This window comes from Tiliqua scincoides, chromosome 8, assembly GCF_035046505.1.
Source record: "Tiliqua scincoides isolate rTilSci1 chromosome 8, rTilSci1.hap2, whole genome shotgun sequence".
NCBI classification, from domain to species: domain Eukaryota; kingdom Metazoa; phylum Chordata; class Lepidosauria; order Squamata; family Scincidae; genus Tiliqua; species Tiliqua scincoides.
In genome coordinates, this window is record NC_089828.1 from 545,543 (window position 1) to 569,293 (window position 23,751).

At 46.3% G+C, this 23,751-nt stretch overlaps 1 protein-coding gene across 1 annotated transcript; it reads left to right on the forward strand.

Annotated features, from left to right (window-relative positions):
- The first annotated feature begins 4,939 nt into the window (after positions 1-4,939).
- On the forward strand, positions 4,940-20,449 carry PLIN1 (perilipin 1). Its single transcript, XM_066635295.1, has 7 exons — positions 4,940-4,984; positions 6,349-6,550; positions 8,620-8,702; positions 9,349-9,601; positions 11,635-11,807; positions 19,283-19,528; positions 20,072-20,449. Exons 1-7 carry the CDS (start codon positions 4,940-4,942, stop codon positions 20,447-20,449), a joined length of 1,380 nt encoding a protein of 459 aa, XP_066491392.1.
- The last annotated feature ends 3,302 nt before the right edge of the window (positions 20,450-23,751 follow it).

A 23,751-nucleotide genomic window follows, 5' to 3' on the forward strand; every position in this document is an offset into this window, starting at 1 on the left:
GAAAACGTTGGAATGCTTGGTTTGTGTGATTTATAGCATTTCTGAGATTGCATAGTCAAGCCATAGGCCAGGGTCCTTTTTGTGCCTTTTATCTTGTATATCAGGTCTGTTCTAATCCTGACTTTGAATCTGAATTGTCTGTTGTTCCACAGAATGAGAGGAAAGTATGATAAAGAAGTCTTCGCTTGTTCCCCTATGAAGTGGGGAGGCCATTAATGGAAGCTCACAGTCTGTGTTTACAGTTCCGTTGCAGAGCTTCCTTCCTGGTGCTGGCTGCAGCCCAAGCAGCCTAAACAGGAATCCCACAGATTCCCAAGAACAGTCTGAAAGGGAAGGCCTCTAGTTTAAGTCCATTTATGACGCTGTGCAGCCCTGTGGCTTGCCCTAAGGCCTGTTGGCAGGCTGCTTATGTATGAGCCTTGGCTAGTGTTGCCAACATGGTTTCGAGCATACAGCTTTCCTAGACAGTGTCAACAGCACCAGCAGAGTCAGGACAGAACCAGGGCAGATTCTGAAGGACAGAGCCAGGGTGGGTTCTGATGTCAAAGGAAGAGCCATGTCATAGTTGACCAGATTGGGAATGGAGCCAGAGCACATGAGGGAAGGAACTTCGCAGACCTAGAATTTACTTGCTTTTCAGATTACACAGTACTTACTGGCTTCCTGACGACATGGTCTTGTAGCCTGGACCTGTAAAACTGGCTAGCTGGCAATCCCATGTCTGAGTGCCTTGGACAAAGAAATAGTGACATTGAAAAATAAAAATAAAAAAATTGAGTGCCTCTTGTGGTAGAATTCCTTTTTTTATTTTAGTGTGTGTCTGTGTGCAACAGGCAGAAAACATGGAAGGAAGGACTCCCCCCTTTTAAAACTGCTGAGCAATCACAGATGCTGACATTCTGAGATCCAATATAGTGAACCCCCTCTTCATGCTTGGACAAGGCACACCTGTGCCATGGGACTGACTTATTTTTATTTGGCATTAAAGCCAGTCTATGCAGGAGTTCATTGCCAAGTGACTGTTGCCCTTTGTACAGATGTCTGGAGAAAGCAGTGACTCATCCATGGGCCTAAAGAAACAATTTCCACTTGCATACAGAGCCTTTGCTTTTTCACCTACATTTGTGGCAATCATCAATCTGGGTGAGAAGCCCTGCATCTTTTAAAAATTATTCGCGGAGACTGGGATGTGCAGAGATTGGGTTTGAATCAGGGTATAAGGTCAGTTGTTAGGGTCCCTCCCTAGCCTTTGTCTACACATACTTCAAACCTAAAAAAACTCATCCCTGCCAAGGGCTGCGGTTCTGTACACCTGGGTATGTACCATTAAACTTAATGGGACTTGCTTTTGAATAGTCATGCTTTACGAGACTTGCTGTAAATTTGCCAGTTCATCAGTTCTAATTTTATTCAGGCCCCTTCCACAGTAGAACCCAATAACGTTAGCTGCAGCATTGTAGTTCTGCAATCAACAGGTTGCAGAATAATCTGCAGTTTCACACAAGTAGTATATAGTAACTCATGCAGCATTTAAAATAACACTATATCCTTCATGACAAGCCTATCATGTCTGAAGAGATACAGTCAGTGGCATCACTAGATTTTGTCACCTGGTGCAAGAGGTCAGGAAAGGTGAAGTAGGCAGCCCAGTACTTTCTCAGTCTTAGCAATTCCAAGTTTAAGGATTGCACATGTACTCAATTTTTTAATTAACACATTTGATGCTTTGGCCCCCAAAGCAGCCATTATAAAGAAGGTGAGAAAAGGCAACACCCTCTGCCATACATGAGGCCAGGAAGAAACGACAAATGTTTTCATAGGCTGGAGTAGGCATTGTACAAATCCTGTTGTTACTACTTGTCTTCACAAAGGGTTGTTAATGTTCTTTGGCATGGCGACTCTTGCTGTTTGCAAACTAACACTCATTCAGTGTAAGCTCCAGGCACTTATGCAATATAAGGGCACAAATTCTTACTACCAGGACTAGGTTGAGGTCTCCTGACAGGGTGCCAAACGCTGCCCCCTCTTAACTGGTCATGCGCTCACCCTCCCACTCCCTGTATTAGGAACAGAAGAGGATGTGTGAAGGAGAGTGCTGGGCTATAGCAGCTCACTTGCCATTCTCCATACTTCCTCTTCTGCCTGATTGTTTTTGGATCTAGGGAGTGAGAAGCTGAGCAGTGACAAAGCCCTTGCCAATTTGCTGCCTGAGGCAACTATCTCAGTTGGCCTTATGGGTCGGCTGACCCTGCTTATGGTGATACTGGCCAATGATTCCTTCCTAAAGCGGTTTATCCAGGGTGAGTGGATGATGCTAATGGGATTTAAGGGTTTGGAGGAAGTTGGCATCTCCCTGTGTGTTTGTATGAGAGACTAAATAGAGAAAGAAAAGAACAAGTAATATCAATTTGGAAAGAGGCAGAGAGAGATGTGAGTTACGTGATGATACTTGGACGGCAAGTTACCTCTCTCAGAGGTTCTGACGTGGGGCAGAGGATCCTATACTTGTAGGAGTGCCTGCTGTTTGCCCCTGCTTGCCCTCTGCTTGATCGTTTGCAAATAAAGAAAATACTTTAAAATGCCTTAAATCACCAGCAGGCTCTCATCCTTTTTGAGATCTGCAAAGGAAGGAACACAAATCTGGAAGGAATGTCTTGAAGAGATGCAATGTGACCCTTTGGGTATTGAGCAAAATACCTCCCATCCCTCAGCCACTTTAAAAGAAAACGATAGGCCAAATAGAAGTCTGGAGATGTACAGGTTCCACGGGGAGTTCTTTGCCCAAGTTGCCACAGACCCATAGCAGACACTTTGACCCCTTTGGCTGGAAGGCGGGGCTTGCAAGCGCTACTGTCTGGGGCAAGGCTCACTTCTGTCAGAATCTGCATTTCGGAGAGAAAGAAGACCACATGCTGTCCATTCCTGGCACCTGACACCAAAGATAGCCTGACTTCTGCTCTGTGAGTACCTTCCCAATACAGTTATCGTAAAGTTAGCCCTATATAGCAAAGAGATGGGTATTTGCAGCAGATGGAAATTACTTTCGGGGCCTGCTTGACATGCTTTGAGTTACATCTGCATGTGCAAATAGTAGGTGTTTAAACCATTTCTGCCCAACATTGCATATATGCAATAGGGGTCAAATGAGTACTCCTGTGTTAGGTTAAAGCGGCTATATGTGTCTAGTTCAGTGGTTCCCAAACCTTCTAGCACTGGGACTCACTTTTATAGAATGACACTCTGTTGGGACCCACCTAGGTTTACCAGACTTTTAAAAAGGGAGATCCAGAAAGAAAGTGTTTGTTAAAATGTTTGAGGGTCTTTTTTCTAATTATTATATCTCCCTATATTTACGCAAGCTTGCAAACTGCAGGAGCTGAGCTCTTTGCAGGGTCAATAGCAGCTACAGAATCTGACTTTTGAATGGCCTCAGGGCTTGAGGCAATTAGTTACCTGATCTTTCCATCACCCTTCAGGGACCTGGGTCACAACCCACCAGTGGGTCCCGCCCCACAGTTAGAACCACAGGTCTAGTCCATGGTGAACACATGGCAGAACAGAGTGATTGGCACAGATACATGCAGTCAAACAGATGCATGTAGCCACATGAGAGGGTATCCTGTACTGTGTTCACTCTTTTAATTTGCAATGTGTCTGATAATGAGCTTTAATTTATAGTTCAATCCTATGCTTGTCTCCTCAGAAATAAATCACACTGAGTTCAAAGGAATTAGTATGTTACTCTTGCAATCAAAGGCGTTGCGTGTGATCATCCTGCTTATTTTTTTTTTAAGTTAAAACATGTTTTCCTGCTTATTCCTGCTCCCCCCTCCCGCATTTCTGGCATCTTTCAGCTTTTCTGGTATTTCTGTTTAACTTTTACAAAGCAAGAGATCAGCACTCAGACTTTCCTGGGAGTGGTGCCGTTTTCTCTGGAAACTCTTCTCTTGAATCCCAGGTGTGTTGGGACAGTCTGTGGTTCCTTACAATGAAAAGGCACTTTGTACATGCTTAGATGAAATTTTATTATTCATTCTTCACATTGTTACTACTTAAATAGATGTAACTGTAAGATTTCAAATGAAAGAGGATTCTGTTGTTTTCATAGGAAGTGAGAGGTCCACCAAATTGGTTTCAGCAGACTTAATGCTGCTGTGACAAGAGAAACGGGGGGGGGGGTGTAAAATGGAGGCACATGGGGGGCGTATAGGGGGAGCAAAATGCAGGCATACAGCTCCATTTTGCTCCCACCCCCTGGAATGGCTCTGAAGGGGAGGGAGAGGGGCCTGTTGCACACTGCGGTGAGACTCCCTGCAAAACTTAGTGCTTTGCACCCCCTCTAGCTACACTCCTGGTCTCATGCCACATGCTCCCCTTCTGTATTCCTCTTAATCATGAAGGTGTAAATGCCAAACTCCTCCTGTTCTTCTGTCTTCCTGAATGTCAGTGGTTTTTCCTTCCACCAGATCAGATGATGACATTGTTTTATTATTATTAAATTGCATTCCATCACGTTAACCTTACAAAAATGATGTTTTCCCTGTTTTTAGTTTTTTTAATGGGGCATGTAGAAATCATTCAGCAATTTTCACTCTGTTAGCTAAATGCACACATGCTTTAAAACTAGCAGATAAATAAATGACAGCTAAGCATCCCATGATCGCTTGAAGCTATCCCTTGATAGCTTGATACTTGGATTCCCTGCAACTTTGAGTAGCAATTCACGTTAATTATATTTGTGCCAATGGAGATTATAGGGCACGCTGACTGGTGCTTCTGACTGTCTGCACCCAAAGCCCAAGGCCTGAGATTCCAGCATAGCACTGGAGAGGAAGACAAGAAGCTGACAAGCCTAGGGTGTCCTGAAAACTCACTAGGAAGGCATTTTGCTTATGTGGATTAATTTTCTGTGCTTTAGTTCTCAGGTGGATGTTTAACAATGGCAGCCAACAGCAAGAAGGCAGTGCAGAACGGAAACTCCAAGGTAAGCAGGTAGATAGAAATTAAGCAAACACTAGCTGCATTTCAGGGAAGACAATAGATACACAAGCTACCCCAGTGTGGTATGTGATGATTACACCCTCCTGGAGAAGCACCATCATTATCTTTACAGCAGATCTATAATTACGGCCTCTCCAAACATCTCTTGGTAGGAAACAAAAATTATTTTCAGCAGATGTAGATGTCTTTGCGTCTTTCATCGAAGTCTCAGCTTCTGAAAGAAAACCTTGACTAATGTTGGAGGATCCACACCTCCTGGTGCAGAAATTGCTCAGCCTATTGAGGGCAGGAAGTTCTCATGCTGGGTCTGCCAAGCAGATTTCTTTTTCTTCAGATGTAAAAATGAGCTCTGCTATATTAAAATGAGTGCCCTGGCATGTTGAGCAAGTCTAGCAGATCAGGCCATGATGCATTACATTCAAAGAAAACCTTTCAAATCAATCGAGATGAGCTAGTCATGAAGCACTTAAGTCCCATTAATTTCAGTTACATTTAGACACTTTATTTAGATACAAAACTACGTTTCTAATAATAATAATAATAATAATAATAATAATAAATAAACTTTATTTATACCCCGCCCTTCTCCCCAGAGGGACCCAGGGCGGCTAGGTTTCTAGGTCTCCAACCTTAAAGCAAAAGGTTTTGTTTTAACAAAACAACCCCAGCTATTCCATGTTGTTGTTGTTGTTGTTGTTGACTGAGAGCACAATCCTATGTTTATCTACTCAGAAGTAAGTTCCATTGTCTTCAATGTGGCTTACTCTCAAGAATAATAATAATAATAACAGGTATTTATATACCGCCTTTCTTGGTCTTTATTCAAGACTTTATTCAAGGCGGTTTACATAGGCAGGCTATATTAAATCCCTTATTAAATAGGGATTTTTACAATTTGAAAGAAGGTTCTTTCTTTCAAGAGCCACTACATTCAAGGTGTTTCATTCCGATCTGGCTTCACATTCTGGCTCCATCCTCCCAAGCTCAGAGCAGATGGAATTGCTCGGCTTCAGCTTGTCAGCTGCTCCAAGGTCGCATGGTGCCGGTGGCCTCGAACTGGCGACCTTGTGGATGTTATCTTCAGGCAGACGGAGGCTCTACCCTCTAGACCAGACCTCCTGCCCATAGAAGTGTGCATAGGATCGTAACCTGAGAGCCCAAGGCTGCCTAGGTCTCTCTAGGAAGGGGGTTCAGGGATGCTACACTTGATGCGTCCAATGGCAAGGTCAGGGATTTCAGGGCCTCTCTGTCAAATCTGACGGGAGCAAGAGCACACGAAAGGTTGCCACTAAGCATCCCTCGAAGGAACTGCTCTTAAACTTCTCTTTCTCCTTCCTTCGTAAGCAGGAGGACAATGTGTTTCTCAGGGTCTTGCATCTGCCAGTGGTGAATTCAGCCTGCATCAGCATCCAGAAGACGTACGCGACCACCAAGGAGGCTCATCCCTTGATGGCGTCAGTGTGCCAGGCCTACGAGAGAGGCGTTCAGAGCGCCACTTCCCTAGCTGTCTGGAGTGTGAAGCCTGTGGTACAGATGCTTGAGCCTCAATGTGCGTGTTGCCTGAGGGGCAAAAGAGATGTGATGGGGCAGTGTCTTTCGTGTATTAAAAGGCTTAGTAAGTCTTTCCCACAAAGTTCAAAGCTGTTTACTGTGACAAAGAAACCATTTCAAAGCCAAGGATATAATATTGCATAACAACAGCATCAAAATAAAGACTGCCATAGAAATCAACCAAAACCTCGCCCTACCTCTCAACCAGGTCTGGTCCATCCATGAGTCCAACTGAGATTGTTGCAGCAGCCAGCAGATTGGCACAGGGCACCTGCCTCCGTCCAGGCCCTTGACTTCTGCTCTTCCTTCTCTCACTCTCTGGATTGAGGCAGAAGAGGATGCATGGAGGAAAGGAGAGTGGTGAGCTAGAGTGTCTCTGACACCATTTCCTCTTCCACTCCATCTCCTCCTTCCTTTTCCAATCCAGGGGGCAGGAGGAGGAGAGACTGGTGCAACACCAAGAGGACAGAATTTGGCACACCACCTCAGTTGCCAGGAGGTCTGGGACGAGCCATGCTCCGCATACCTTGCTGCATTCCTGCTTGCGACCTTTCCAGCATCACTCTCAGTAGTATGAAGGTCTTCTGCTCTCACAAATGACTGTCTTTTTTTCCCTCGCTACCACTTTTTGCATGCAACTGCCTGCTGGTACACCTGTGGAAAGCTGCTTTGTTTACTTCCTTCAAATGCCTTTTTAAAACTTACCCATTTTCCAAACCTTTTGACAATATGCCTTAGTTCCTGTACCCTACCATAATGAAATCTAAGTGAGGTACAATTTTCTGAAACAATTATTAGGAGTGGGCAAAAAAAAATGGGGGGGGGCAGATTTTGGTGTTTTCCAAAGGTTGTAGTGCAAAAAGCGGTGTTCTGTGTTTTTATTTCATAATCACTGTTTTCACTCACCTCTAAATTACGTATGCTTCCTCTGTTTACTTCTGCCTCCCGTGCTCTGTTGTCTCTCTTATTGTCTCTATCTAGATCAGCAGTTTTCAATCACCATGTTGTGGCACAGTGGTGTGCCACGTATGGCCCACAGGTGTGCTGTGGGAGTTTGAGCAGTGTAGGGCCATTGGGTGATTTGAGCCCCTTGCCAGCAGCATGGTGTACCTTGACAATTTTAGCACTTTGTTAGTGTGTCATGACATTAAATAAAAAAAATTGCTGCTCTAGTTTGCCTCTTGGAGCAGGGACCTTTGTTTTCACTGCATGTAAAGCACCATGTGCAATGATATACTAGATAAATGAATAATAACAGCAAAATTCTGACAGAAGAGGGGAGCTCTGAGCCCCTTCAGAGAGAGAGAGAACACACCACCCAAGTTATTTATTTCTTTACCAATTCAGAAAGGAAGTTCCATAAATGGAAGGGGGGGAGGTGCCATTGCAATAAAATTATCATAAGGGACTTCTGACTGTACCTACTGAATACATGTGATAGCAACACATGACAGACCTTTTTTAACCATCCAACTATTTATTTGCATAAGAACATAAGAACAGCCCCACTGGATCAGGCCATAGGCCCATCTAGTCCAGCTTCCTGTATCTCACAGCGGCCCACCAAATGCCCCAGGGAGCACACCAGATAACAAGAGACCTGCAAGGCCTCCTGGGAATTGTAGTTAAGAACATAAGAACAGCCCCACTGGATCAGGCCATAGGCCCATCTAGTCCAGCTTCCTGTATCTCACAGCGGCCCACCAAATGCCCCAGGGAGCACACCAGATAACAAGAGACCTCATCCTGGTGCCCTCCCTTGCATCTGGCATTCTGACATAACCCATTTCTAAAATCAGGAGGTTGCGCATACAGATCATGGCTTGTAACCCGTAATGGATTTTTCCTCCAGAAACTTGTCCAATCCCCTTTTAAAGGTGTTCAGGCCAGATGCAGTCACCACTTCCTGTGGCAAGGAGTTCCACAGACCGACCACATGCTGAGTAAAGAAATATTTTCTCTTGTTTGTTCTAACTCTCCCAACACTCAGTTTTAGTGGATGTCCCCTGGTTCTGCACATGTGCATGCACACAGAACGCCGTGCTAACATCTGTATCTTTGATTCAGTTGCAGCAGCCAATACGCTGGCCTGTCGTGGCTTGGATCATTTAGAACAAAGAATTCCTGCCCTTCAGGAGCCAGTGGAGAAAGTAAGTTAAGGTTGTAAGAAACTGTCTTGCTGGGTCTAACCAAGCGCCTGTGGATCTAGAGAGTTTTGTTTCCAAGAGCAGTTCTGAAATGCTCCTAATGAGGGCATGGAGGCAGTGACAGCATTCCCTGTGGAATGTGGCTGTCTCCAGCATCTGACATTCAGAGGTACGCTGTCCTTGAATATGGAGGTTCCATTTAACTACCTTGATCGGCAGGCTTAGCCCTCATGGATTTGTAATCCTTTATTTGAAACCATCAAGCTATTCACCATCAAACGTCTTACAGCTGTGATTTCATATATTTGTAAAGGGTTGTGCAAAGTCAACAGCTCCTACCTGCTCATTTGGAAGCCCATGAGACCCACCAAGCATGTAGGTGCCCAGCGAGATGTGGCACAAATATTTGGACAAAGAGATAAAGACCCTTTGAGGATGGGGCCACTGCTCAGTGACACAGCTCCTTTTGCATTCAGAAGGTTCCAGCTGTCCTTGACATCTTTAAGGACAGGAAGAGACTCCTGCCTGAAACCCTGGAGAGCTGCTTCCAGTCAGTGTAGAGTAGACTATATGTGAATCAATGGTCTGACTTTGCTGAAGGAGCTTCCTAAATGTGCCTGTCTCTGTCATTTCTCTCTTTCTCCTCTAGGTCACATCTGATCTAAAAGACTCCATCTCTACTTATATCCAAAGTGCCACACGCTCTATGGCAGACTCCATGGACAGGATCTGGGGACTGGCTGCAGATGGCTATGAGCTGTCTGAGAGCACTGTGAGGGACACAGTGGAGTATGCCAGGACCAGTCCAGTGAGCCAGATGGCGGAAGCTGGAGTTGATGCTACAATCAGCAACCTAGAGAAACTGGTGGCTTTCCTCTTTCCAAAACCTGAGTGCCAACCAGGTCAATATCCATTCTCTGGGTGGATAAATGCACCCGATAGCCATCTCTGGGTGGACTTGGATCAACCAAGAGATAACAAAGTAGGTTATCTCTTTAGAAAGCCCAGGACTAAAAGCCTGGACTCTACAAATAGCTTTCAACATATAGTGACCTTGGGCAACACTCTTGGGCAATGCTGGATTAACCTGGTAGCTTGTGCTATGGGCCCCACATTTTCAAGGCCCACACAAAATGCTTGCAAGCTGTGTCTGGTGAAATTGGCATCTCATTATATGGCAACCCTGTTGTTTACTTGTCAGGGGAGTTGCACGGTATGTAGTTCATTACATTATGGACATCATTAACAACATGATACAAATCAGCAATTCTGTTCAAATTTAACTTTACTGCGGGGACATCCTTTTCCAGGTGCTCTGCCCAGCCTTGGCTGTCGCAAACGCACTGGAAAGCCTGTGGCGACAGTGGAAGAGTTCGAGGCACCGGTAGAGCAAATGAAAAAATTGAATTAGTTTACTGTGCATGTAAATAATTTAAGTTTTAAAATTTATGTGTATTTTTAAAAAAATTATGGCCCCTTTATAAAATATGCTACAGGCCCCACACGATCTTAAGCCCGTCCTGCCCTTTTGCTTGGGCAACTCCCAAGCGCTTTCAATATATGGCAACCTTGGGCAACCACTGGAGTCCCAGCACTGGTGCCTGCCCTCGACTCTCTCCACAATGAGATCTGGACTGGATCCCATTTGAATGGTGGCTGCCGTGTCTTCCTACAGTGCTGCTGACATAGAATGATTGAGGGGGCAGAAAGGTGGCAGCCAGTGAGGGCACCTTCTTCCCACTATGCCAAGATCCATGCTTTATGCCAGGGCCACCCAAACCCTGTCCTGGGGGCCAGATCCAGGGTTCAGATGAACCTGTCCACACAGTGAGTGAACCTTACCATTCTGCCGGGTCACCATGTGTAGTCCTCCTAGATTGGGGGACAGGGACTCTCTGGGCAGTCATGCCTGCCTGGACGCCCTATCATGCAGCCTTCTGGGATGCAGGGCAACAGATGTGACTGCCCAAACTGTCCCTGCCCCCCAGTCCAGGTGAACTACACGTGGAAACCCAGCAGAATGGTAAGATGCAATCCAAATGGGGACCACATTTTTGTTGTGCAGCAGTGGCAGTTAGCAGATATTGAGAGGAGCGAAAAACAAAACAAGAAAACAAGCAGTTGCTGCCACCTAAGAAAGCCGCTCTCATGAACCTTAGGGGAGCAGACCCGGAAAGAGAAGTCCTCCTCCAGCATGAAGCTGGCCATGCAAATATATCTCTGAACTGTCCACCACAAGGGGGAGAATGTACAGATCCTGTGCCCTCAGCTGAATAAGGTTCCTAGATTTCCCGCTTCAGTTCTCTTGCAGAGTAATGTTCCCATATCATGAAACTCTCTCTAAATTTGCTCAAATACCCTGGTTCTGAGGACAGTGAGGCTGTACCTGCATGTACTGAGCTGCGCACCAGTGGTAGCCATCTTGTTATTACAGCAGAGAATCAGTAGCGTAGCTAGAGGGGGTGCAAAGCACTAAGTTTTACAGGGAGCTTCAAAAGGCCTCCTGGAGGCCAGGGCGTATCTGTGTGTATGGGGGTGCCAAAAATTTATGTGATGCCCTAGTTATGCTACTGGAGTTCCTCTATTATAACCAGAATTATTCTTCTTCTTCTTTTAGAAATGTTCGATTTCTGTTATTACATCTGTTCACCACTTAACGAGGTTCCCTTGTTAATTTCATATGCCTTTTTCTTTCTGTGGAAGTGAAAACCAGTTATTTTCCCATCTCAGAAACTGGGTACTTCAGGATACAGTCTCAAGGTCTTGCCAGCCACTTTTATAATTAAAACAAACAAAGGAAAACCAAGCTGTTCCTAGCTGGTGGGTCTGTGGCCATTGTTCATAGCCCCAGAAGCCAATTCCACACAGTGGCTCTAGAGATGGTTTAATTTGTTGGGGGACTTCATTCTCATCACTTCCCCACATTTTTCTTTAGGCCAGAAGCCCCCAAAGGGATGTGCATCAAAGGAGAAATCTCCCACCAACATCTTCAGCAGGTTAAGAACCTTAGCCAGCACCATCTCTCAGCATGCCTACAAACAGACAGTCCAAACCATCCAATACACTAGAGACAAAGGGCAGGAACTGGCTTCGTGGATTCCAAGTCTGGTAAGTAGAGATTGAAGGTGGGTCCGACTCCACCGTAGAATCTCTGTGGGTTAAATTACCAGGTTTGTGCAACCATGTAATACTGGGGGCGTGCTATCGTCCGCCAGACCAGAAATCGGTTGGGGACCTTGAAATGAGGAAACAGATCAGGGAGGTGAAAAGGGGGGACAGGGTTGTAATCTTGGGGGACTTCAATTATCCTCATATTGACTGGGTCAATTTGTGTTCTGGTCACGATAAGGAAACCGGATTTCTTGACGTGCTAAATGACTGTGGCTTAGATCAGCTAGTCACGGAGCCCACCAGAGGACAGGTGACTCTGGATTTAATATTGTGCGGTACGCAGGACCTGGTTAGAGATGTAAACGTTACTGAGCCATTGGGGAACAGTGATCATGCTGTGATCCGTTTTGACGTGCACGTTGGGGGAAGAATACCAGGCAAATCTCTAACAAAAACCCTTGACTTCCGACGGGCGGACTTCCCTCAAATGAGGAGGCTGGTTAGAAGGAGGTTGAAAGGGAGGGTAAAAAGAGTCCAATCTCTCCAGAGTGCATGGAGGCTGCTTAAAACAACAGTAATAGAGACCCAGCAGAGGTGTATACCGCAAAGAAAGAAGGGTTCCACTAAATCCAGGAGGGTGCCCTCATGGCTAACCAGCCAAGTTAGAGAGGCTGCGAAGGGCAAGGAAGCTTCCTTCCGTAAATGGAAGTCTTGCCCTAATGAGGAGAATAAAAAGGAACATAAACTGTGGCAAAAGAAATGTAAGAAGGTGATACTGGAGGCCAAGCGAGACTATGAGGAACGCATGGCCAGCAACATTAAGGGGAATAATAAAAGCTTCTTCAAATATGTTAGAAGCAGGAAACCCGCCAGAGAAGCGGTTGGCCCTCTGGATGGTGAGGGAGGGAAAGGGGAGATAAAAGGAGACTTAGAGATGGCAGAGAAATTAAATGAGTTCTTTGCATCTGTCTTCACGGCAGAAGACCTCGGGCAGATACCGCTGCCCGAACGGCCCCTCCTAACCGAGGAGTTAAGTCAGATAGAGGTTAAAAGAGAAGATGTTTCAGACCTCATTGATAAACTAAAGATCAATAAGTCACCGGGCCCTGATGGCATCCACCCAAGAGTTATTAAGGAATTGAAGAATGAAGTTGCAGACCTCTTGACTAAGGTATGCAACTTGTCCCTCAAAACGGCCATGGTGCCAGAAGATTGGAGGATAGCAAATGTCACGCCTATCTTTAAAAGGGGAAAGAGGGGGGACCCGGGAAACTATAGGCCGGTCAGCCTAACATCCATACCGGGTAAGATGGTGGAATGCCTCATCAAAGATAGGATCTCAAAACACATAGACGAACAGGCCTTGCTGAGGGAGAGTCAGCATGGCTTCTGTAAGGGTAAGTCTTGCCTCACGAACCTTATAGAATTCTTTGAAAAGGTCAACAGGCATGTGGATGCGGGAGAACCCGTGGACATTATATATCTGGACTTTCAGAAGGCGTTTGACACGGTCCCTCACCAAAGGCTACTGAAAAAAACTCCACAATCAGGGAATTAGAGGACAGGTCCTCTCATGGATTGAGAACTGGTTGGAGGCCAGGAAGCAGAGAGTGGGTGTCAATGGGCAATTTTCACAATGGAGAGAGGTGAAAAGCGGTGTGCCCCAAGGATCTGTCCTGGGACCGGTGCTTTTCAACCTCTTCATAAATGACCTGGAGACAGGGTTGAGCAGTGAAGTGGCTAAGTTTGCAGACGACACCAAACTTTTCTGAGTGGTGAAGACCAGAAGTGATTGTGAGGAGCTCCAGAAGGATCTCTCCAGACTGGCAGAATGGGCAGCAAAATGGCAGATGCGCTTCAATGTCAGTAAGTGTAAAGTCATGCAGATTGGGGCAAAAAATCAAAACTTCAGATATAGGCTGATGGGTTCTGAGCTGTCTGTGACAGATCAGGAGAGAGATCTTGGGGTGGTGGTGGACAGGTCGATGAAAGTGTCGACCCAATGTGCGGCGGCAGTGAAGAAGGCCAATTCTATGCTTGGGATCATTAGGAAGGGTATTGAGAACAAAACGGCTAGTATTATAATGCCGTTGTACAAATCTAAGTTTCTGGAGGAAAAATCCATTACGGGTTACAAACCATGATGTGTATGCGCAACCTCCTGATTTTAGGAATGGGTTATGTCAGAATGCCAGATGCAAGGGAGGGCACCAGGATGAGGTCTCTTGTTATCTGGTGTGCTCCCTGGGGCATTTGGTGGGCCGCTGTGAGATACAGGAAGCTGGACTAGATGGGCCTATGGCCTGATCCAGTGGGGCTGTTCTTATGTTCTTAAGTGCTATGGTCTATGATTGTTTCAGTTAAGATGAGCCTCCTGTTGTATTGAGCAATGGCTTAGTGAAGTCCATCATCATCTCATGATGTATTTTCCATTCGGGGCATCACTCCTATGTGGGGATCCCTGTGCAAACATAATGTGCTCATGTATTAGGCCATGCAGAATGCTTTGCTTGTGAAGTCAGAACTGGAAATCCGTCTGTCCCACACCTCCAGCAACACAGCCTTCTTCAGTCAGGAGCTTGACCAACTTTCAAATAGCTCCTCAAGACTCGACATCAGTGGTTTTCAACCGCTGTGCTGTGAAAGGTCCACAGGTGTGACACGGAGGTTTGAAGCACAGTGGTTGAAAATTGTTGAAAAACTCTTCGGGGTTCTGCAGCTCTGTTTCTAGAGCAACTGGAGAAAGAGGAACAGACAATTTGTTACTAAAGACACTTGCCCTAGAAAGAGAGCCGTGGAATCTAGAAGAGTCTCCTGGAAACTGGGAGTGACATCACAAGGTGTGAAGACATAGAGATCAGTATGCCATGTAGCTAAGCTGATCAGCAGCTAAGCTTTCCTGGCACTCTGACCTCACCTGCCTGTGCCTTTACTGCATCTATGGTATCTCACTATGCTTCAACCTCTTGGAGCTAATACATTGTGATTAAGCTCTTCCCTGAGTGTTAAGAAATCCAGTGCTATTCCAGTTTGTATCTTCAGGAGGAGAGAGCGCTGGTGACTTACCCTGCCTTTGTTATATAATAATACAATATCTGCAGTCATGCTCTGTGCTGGCAGTGTTCATTTGTTCCCCAGAATGTGCTGCTAGGTTGCAAATAATTGCAAAAATTACCAAGGCACTGGAAGTCTCAGTGCTTGGTCATGGTCAGGTGGATGGACTTGACTAATGGAGAGGCATTCCACCATACTGACCCCTTCACTTAGAAAGACAAACATGGCATGGCACTACTTTTGCTGGTACAGGACATTATTTTGCCTTTTTTTCCCCACACCCAAAGTGGCTCACAACATTTATTTGAAATATCTCTGACCTATCCAGTCTTTCAAGCAGGGCTTTTTTTCTAATGGAACGCACATTCTGGCACCTTTTTTTTCCCCTCCTCTCTGCCCCCACCTTTTTTCCCTGCCTGCACCACCCCACCCCGCACTGCTGGCTAGGGAGGGATTCAAACCTCCAACCTTGTGCTCCACAGCCCAGCACTCTCTCCATTGAAAGCCTATAGTTAAAGTGTTCAGAACTAATATATAATTCTTGAGCCCAGCTGGTGGCCATCAGCGCCTCAAGTATTAGTTCCAAACACTTTGAGCCTAAGAGCTCTTACGGCTCAATTGTTAAAGTGCTGGTCTGTGGAGCCAGAAGCTAGGGGTTCAAATCCCTATGAGGAATAATTTTATTTTTTTAGGTGGGGAGGTGCTCCATGGCTGCAAAATATAAAGCTTGGTTGCCAGTTGCCAAAAGGGGGGCCAGCTGAGGCTGCAAAACTCCTCAAAGTTCAGTCCCAGGCAGGCTCTTTTTTGACCTCTTTTTTTTTTTTTTTAAGTCCCAGGTAGGACTTAACCCACAGCCTCCAGCAGGGGGCTCACTCCAGGAGTTTAACTGTGGGTTATAAATAAATAAATAAACAAACAAACAAACAAATAAAAGTTGTGAGTTCCTGCACTTTTTTTTTTTTTTTACAAAAAAAGCACTGCTTTCAAGGAAGACTAGTAGCACTGATCAGATTAAAAACCAGTGCAAGAAGCATTCACAATAGAACATAAGATGATTCAACCAGAAGAAGAACTGTAAAATTCCAATAATAGGATCCCAATAAAATGGGAAGGCGAACAACAGCCTTGCTGGGAGAGTCGTGATCTAGATGGATGAAGACAGAGGATGAAACAAGCCTCTCTCTACTCAGTCTGCAGAGGGCCTAACTAGAAGCTATCTGGTTTAAAAACAAACTAGTAAGTAAGCACACTAGAACTAAACACAGGAATGATGTCAGGGATCAGTGAGGTCAGGTGCTGGCTGTAGGCGCAGGACCACTGGAGACCCAGCTGGCCAAGCGGACCCCTGAAACCTCAGTACTGGAAGCAGTTGCAGTGTCCAGTGTGCTGTCATGGGGTGCAGTGGGCGGGGCATTGAGGAATTTGCCCCAAGTCCTCCAGCAGCCTGGTGCCAGCCATGTTTATTTTTCACATTTTATACAGCCCTTCCTCCAAGGAGCTCAAGGCCATGTACACAGCTGCTCCCCTCCTTTTGTCCTCACAACCCTGTGAGGTAGGTGAGGCTGAGAGATAGTGACTGGCCCAAGGCCACCCAGCAGGCTTCACGTCTGAATGGGGATCTTCCAGGTCCAACTCTCAAACCACGACATCATCCTGACTCTCACATGGTTAAAGCAGAGTGTAGTTTATTCTGAGCGTCAGGGTTCTGATCTCGCCCCTATCAGTTCACACATCAAGGCAAAAATGCTGGTTTATTTTTAACTGGCACTGTATTGATTCCTGGCCTTGATTAGCATCTTTCTCAAAGCAAAAAAACTCTCACTGGGACACAGATGTCAGAGAGGAAGAGGAAGACGGTCCTCCCAACATCCTGCTGTTGTGGTTCCTGGGAACCGCGGCCAGGATCTCACCGCCACAGTCCCTCTTTGGCCTTTTGCTGCCATATACATCTGCTGGGGTTTTCTAGACACAGCCTGATTCCTACAGCTCATACTAAGAGGAATGTTTTGGGTATGCTGGTGTGCTGTGATATTTAACTGGAAGTGGAACAACTTCTTTAAGTTCCTCTAAGGCAGCTTTTGCAGACATCTGCTTCTGGGGAAAGAGAACACTTCTGAAGATCTGCACCCGCTTTGAGCCTCTCAGCTGTGGTCTTGGTTTATGCCCAATTCTTGTTCCCGAGATCAAAAACTGTGTGCGTAATGGCCATGGGCTGGAAGCACGGCTGTGGCGAGGCCAGGCCTCCACCACGCGCCGGTAAATTTAAATTATGAAGTCAAGTGCCATGGCGAGGCCAGACAAAGGCGATCCTGGCGCTAGTGGCGTTGGGGATTGGGATTCGAGAGGTGCTTATCCTGCAGATGAATACTCTTTACAGGGTGGGCTTTATATTTCTTTTTATAAACCTGATCGAAGCTGGAGCCTCATGAATGGAAAGTGCGCCCAGCCTGAGCTCACAATGGACCATTGCTCAGGTAGGCCTCTTGTCACTTTAGAGCCCAGTCCTATGCAGGCCTATTCAGAAGTAAGTTCCATTATAGTCAATGGGGCTTACTCCTAGGTAGGTGTGCACAGGATTGCAGCCTTAGTTGGACGAGGTCTGGGGGTTTAAATGCCAAGCTGCTTCTCCTCTAGATCTGATCAAGATAGCTTGGAAACTGGGCAGTCTCCAGAAGTGATGAATTGTGATACTAATTCATTTGATCTGCGCACTTTTGGGCCGGGGCAGGGAAAATTATATGGCACAATCGTTTCTGTACAGGGAGGCTTGGCCAGGCCCATCAGGTCCTCTCCTATGGGCAGAACAGATATGGAACCGGATGGCTAAGCAAAGGGGAAAGGCATCAGTGAAAGCAGGAAGATGGCAAAAGAAATGAGGAACCTTGGCTAAATCATGCATTACATTAGGGTTGCAATCCTAACCTCACTTTCCTGGGAGTAAGTCCCATTGAACACAATAGGACTTACTTCTGAGTAGACCAGGTTAGGATTGTGCCCTAGGTCTGTCGTTAAGTGACAGGTTTAAAACAGAAAGGACCTGGGTTTTTGTTTAGTCAAAAGACAACTTCAGGAAGGAATCCAGACTGGGACCCATGGCATGTGGAAGAACAGTTCACACCTTCTTTACCCTGCATGGTTTTCTTGGATTGGGCCCCCCAGGCACTTGCAACTCGCAAAATGAAAATAGCCCTGCACTTATGTTATTAACCTCACTTGTCGTTTGGCCCTAGTTCTGTTTCAGAAAGGTAGAATTCGTTACCTGGGGCTGAGATCTCAGCTTCTGTGGATCGTGGGCTTATGTTTATCCGCTGAATCCCAGCAGCTGTTTTGTGACTGAAAGGCCAAGGGAATCGGCATCCCACACAGCTCCTTCTTGCTGTAAGAGGAATAACTGGGGGAGTCAGGGCAGAGGTCCACTTTCGATGGGCAATGCAGCTTCTGACTAAACAACTGGGGGGGAAGGCTGTAGCTCTGTCCCAAAGGACCATGGAATTAAAAGGCCTAGTGCAGGGCCTTTGATAGTAGCGATGACCCTGGAAATGCCACTGCTGTTGATATCATGACCTCTGTTTTTGTTCCAAAGCTGGGAGTTGCTAAACTCGGGGGCCGGAGGGTAGGGAAAGGACCGTTTTGCAGAGCATGGGGGAACGATGTGCACTGTTTTCCATGCATTTTCCTTTGATTTTGTTGCGGAGGCTTTGCCCAACACATTTCATTTTTCTTTCATGCAATTAATTTTCCTTCTGCTATTACAAGACTTCCATTCATTTTTGCCTTCCTTTGCATTTTGGGGGGTGGGGTGGTTTTACTTTTCTTTAAAGAAAAAATTACAGTGCTTGTGTACATCTTACGCATCTCAACTGCTGCGCAGAGCTTGTGCTGACACCTCTTTGGGCAGCCCTTTGTTTCCTGTGTTCTCCATGACGTGGAGTCATTGTGGGTTAAACAAAAATGGCCACCAGCGTAAAAGATGGCTGCCTCATTAGTTCTAGGACGCATTCACTTTGGAATGACTACAAATGCATAGGAACGAGGCCCATTCATATCTATTTTCATTCATCCTGAAATTGAAGTGGGTGGGTTTCATAGCATCAGAAACAAACACTTCAAAGATTGGAACAGAGCTATTATTCTCTGTTGGTCAGGCCAGCAAAAATGTATTCACAGCCCTATGGCAGAGTAGTCTTTTTTTTTTTTGTTGCATTCAGCATCATAAACAATTATATGCATGAAATCTGATTCCACAGACTTTGTGGGCCACCAAAGGGCACAGGGCCTCTGCGCACCATTGTGTTCGAAGACGTTCAGTTCCCTTAACACGCATTTTACACGCATGTGTCAGCAGACAAACCTGACACATGCATGGAAAATTGCCACTGGTCACCAAGATAATTGCTGTTCTTGTCTATTTGTACTAGACAGCCAAGAGTACCGCAGCACAGGCCTTGATGGACAACCAGGCTCAGAACCTGCAGTCAGTCTTTCTCTCCGCCATCTCTAGCATGAAGAAGGCCCCCTTTGCTGCCTGGAATGTGGTTGGGCAACTTCTACACGTTTCTCCACTCAAGGCAGTGTCCGAGGCAAGCGCAAAGGTGGGCAAGTTACCAGAGACCCTGCACAGTGTCACGGGCAGCCTGCTGGGGACCATCTCTCGCTATGTACCGGTAAGTGACATCTCTGCTCCACAATGGCAACGATGGGCGCATGGAGTGGTAGGCAGGGCTGGGCTGTGCGTGATAGTTTGAATCTTTCCTTGCCTGCGCACTCCGCGGCCTCTTTTCACACGTACACCCGCGTTACCTTCACTGCCAGGGAGATAGCCACATTAGTCAATTGCAATTAAAACAATCAAGAGTTTGGGAACACTGACACATTTCTTGTAGATGCACAAATGTTATCCTCCAGTGTTTCTCAAACTGTGGATCGGGACCCGCTAGATGGGTCACAAGCCAACTGCAAGATGGGTCATGTAGCATCTGACTCAGCCTTCATTGAAAATACAGGGCTGAAAATGCACGGCGCAGAGCTGCTGGGCTGGGCAGATTCCCAGTGGGAGTGAGGCCTGGTGCTCAGCCCAGAATAGGTGGGAAGGTGGGACGCTGGAAAGGGGGGAGGGCCGTGTGGTTAGAGAAGGTACCTGCCACGCTGTTTGTGCAGCCCAAGTTCACACTGCCTTTGCTTCTCTCTTTCTGTTCACCCTGGGTCAGCTTCCACGGATCCTGGTGACAGCAAAAGAAACTGCAGGATCGGACCAAGCGCAGAAAGACGGCCAGCCTGTGGCCACTGATGCCGACGAGAAGGAGCCCCACTATAAGCAGCGAGACTGGCGGAGATCCAGCCGGGGTCATCTTCCCCTCCCTTTCCTCAATATGGATGACCCCCTCCCAGATCCAGCTCCCGTCCAAAGCCGGAGCCCAGCCCTCGAAGCAGAGCATGCAGGAACCCGCAGATCTGCCTTCTCCCCTTACAAGGAGGCAGCCGGCAGCAGGAGATGGAGCGAAGGGCTCTTCCGCCCTGGTGCAGAGTCTGTGGCATACATCAGGGCGCATTATGCAAGCACATACAGCACCACCAAGAAAAACTGAGCAAGGGAAAGCCCAATCCCTTCTCTGGGATGGAAGGAGGGACACTCTTCCATGCTTGGGGCAGCCCTATCTCACTCCAGAGATCGCTGCCTGAGTTTCCTCCTCTGCTGTCACATGTTGCTGAAGACTCTTTTCTGCCTACTCTATTTATTTACTCTGCCAAAATTTGCCTTGCACTGTTGTCTAAAGCAGAACGTGTTAGGAACAAGCTACACTTTGCAGCCATTTCACGTTGCCACACACCTGGACTGTCATTAAGAGAGAGCCTTGGATTGGAATGATCCTTTTCAGCATCAAAACATTCGTGGGAAGGGGATGGGTTTGGTGTGGGATCACAGCAAGGGTGGGGTCAGAGGTTGGCCAGGTCAGGCACTGGTTGAGAGCCAGTTTTCCAGGTGACACTTCTCACTAACTCAGAGAGGGAGAAGGAGAGGACGTACTTGAGAGTCCTGAGGATCCCTGACAGGGGCTTCCACTCAGAGACCCTCATCAATCATTAGCGCTTGCTAACCCCCCCTTTTTTTAACCCCAGGCCAAACATTTAACCCCAGGCCAAACCTCTTCATAAATGACCTGGAGACAGGGGTGAGCAGTGAGGTTGCAAAATTTGCAGATGACACCAAAATTTCCGAGTGGTGAAGACCAGAAGTGATTGTGAGGAGCTCCAGAAGGATCTCTCCAGACTGGCAGAATGGGCAGCAAAATGGCAGATGCGCTTCAATGTCAGTAAGTGTAAAGTCATGCACATTGGGGCAAAAAATCAAAACTTTAGATATAGGTTGATGGGTTCTGAGCTGTCTGTGCCAGATCAGGAGAGAGATCTTGGGGTGGTGGTGGACAGGACGATGAAAGTGTCAACCCAATGTGCGGCGGCAGTGAAGAAGGCCAATTCTATGCTTGGGATCATTAGGAAAGGTATTGAGAACAAAACGGCTAATATTATAATGCCGTTGTACAAATCGATGGTAAGGCCACACCTGGAGTATTGTGTCCAGTTCTGGTCGCCGCATCTCAAAAAAGACATAGTGGAAATGGAAAAGGTGCAAAAGAGAATGACTAAGATGATTACGAGGCTGGGGCACCTTCCTTATGAGGAAAGGCTACGGCGTTCGGGCCTCTTCAGCCTAGAAAAGAGACGCCTGAGGGGAGACATGATTGAGACATACAAAATTATGCAGGGGATGGACAGAGTGGATAGGGAGATGCTCTTTACACTCTCACATAATACCAGAACTAGGGGACATCCGCTAAAATTGAGTGTTGGGAGAGTTAGAACAGATAAAAGAAAATATTTCTTTATGCAGCGTGTGGTTGGTCTGTGGAACTCCTTGCTGCAGGATGTGGTGACGGCGTCTGGCCTGGACGCCTTTAAAAGGGGATTGGACAAGTCTCTGGAGGAAAAATCCATTAGGGGTTACAAGCCATGATGTGTATGTGCAACCTCCTGATTTTAGAAATGGGCTATGTCAGAATGCCAATGCAAGGGAGGGCACCAGGATTATTATTAATTATTAACAGTATTTATATACCGCTTTTCAACTAAAAGTTCACAAAGCGGTTTACAGAGAAAAATCAAATAACTAAATGGCTCCCTGTCCCAAAAGGGCTCACAATCTAAAAAGATGTCAAGGAATACCAGCAGACAGCCACTAGAACAGACAGTGCTGGGGTGAGGTGGGCCAGTTACTCTCCCCCTGCTAAAAAAAGGAGCACCCACTTGAAAAAGTGCCTTACTCAATTAGCAGGGGTAGGGATGAGGTCTCTTGTTATCTGGTGTGCTCCCTGGGGCATTTGGTGGGCCGCTGTGAGATACAGGAAGCTGGACTAGATGGGCCTATGGCCTGATCCAGTGGGGCTGTTCTTATGTTCTTATTGCTTGAATATGATTCTCTGCTACCAGCCACTGCCAGCCTTATGTGGTTAAGAAATCCAACGTTCTGCGTTTAAGCAACCAGTCGGCCTAATATTGATAGCCTTAACCCCAAAACCCTTTTCCTCCTTCCATAACAATACATTAGCATGTTCATCGGTCTTCTGTCTGTCTCTGTTATGGACTCTGCCAGCTTTGCAATGTGACAGGAGGTTCAATAAGAACCAGGGCCATCGCCAGCCTCCATTGCAAGGTGGGACTGCTGCTTTTCCAGGTGGTATTTAGTGGGAAATCAGTCATTTCTTTGTAACCAGCCAAAATGTCTAGTTCTGGGAAACTTGAAAGTTTGCTCATGACTTTGTGACATTCAAGTTGGCTCCAATAAAGGTATTGCCCTAATCTGGCATTGTTGTTTTTCTGTAACTTTCCCACCTAGTCCAAGTGCCTCCTCCATGTTGTTAACGCCAAATTAATAGTATTGGCACCAAAAGGTGTGTGGTGAGTAAGAAGTTATTTTTGACTACAGATGCTTTTGCCTATTTATAGTAAGAGGCTTTGTTAAAGGCATGGGAATACCAATTTAGACTTATGTAAGCTGTCTAGGCAAATAGCAGGGATCTGCTGGAGTCACAGCACTGAGTCTTGAGGCCTGAATGTCCACTCCCTCTTGACTTGAGTTTCCTACAAGTCAGAGCGGGTGGCCATCGTGACTCATACAGAGCTATTTTTGAGCCTTTTTGACTCAAGTCTGAGTCTTTTTGAGAAACAAGTTGAGTTGCTGAAGCGGCAAAAGTAGCAAGCAAGCAATACACACACAAAACAGCATCGCAAACGCACACACAAAAGTAAGTTTATTCATTTTTAGGGTAAAACCCACAAATCCCAAGTCAGTGCCAAGTTGGATTTGAATCCATACGAGTCACAAAAAATGTGTGTTTTCGTAACTCGAGTCCGAATCATCTGAGTCACGGCCCACCCTTGGCAAAGGATGACTAGGATGGATCCTAGTCCAGGTCATCCAAACTTAGCCTTGGATATGCAAGGAGTTCTGATCTGCTAGTACAGCGGTTCCCAAACATTTTAGCATTGGGACCCACTTAATAAGATGACGCTCTATTGGGACCCACCTAGCTTTATAAGACTTTAAAAAAATCATTCTACTAGTCACTAAATCATTTATACTATGGTACCCCCGTCTTCTGGAGCATTTGTTGAGCTCCACATTAATCTGATCAGGGCCATTCTGTTGGCCTTTGAGAGGAACAAGGTACGGTCGCCTGCTTACAAGTGAATGCCATGGGTGGCTCAGTTTTGCTTTTTTTAGCAAATACATTTTCCTTGTCAGATGGGGGGGTCTTTCCTTCTTGAGAGTTTGTTGGGGCCGCGTTCATCGGATCAGGATCATTCTGGTGTTGTTGAGTTCCCCTCGGCA

What these genes read in the sequence shown, in the direction of transcription:
- PLIN1 (XM_066635295.1), top strand. Translation starts at nt 4,940, where the DNA reads ATGGCAGCCAACAGCAAGAAGGCAGTGCAGAACGGAAACTCCAAG. An exon ending in TGCAGAACGGAAACTCCAAG is followed by an intron (nt 4,985 to 6,348) that starts GTAAGCAGGTAG and finishes CTTCGTAAGCAG; the next exon opens with GAGGACAATGTGTTTCTCAG. An exon ending in TTCAGGAGCCAGTGGAGAAA is followed by an intron (nt 8,703 to 9,348) that starts GTAAGTTAAGGT and finishes TTTCTCCTCTAG; the next exon opens with GTCACATCTGATCTAAAAGA.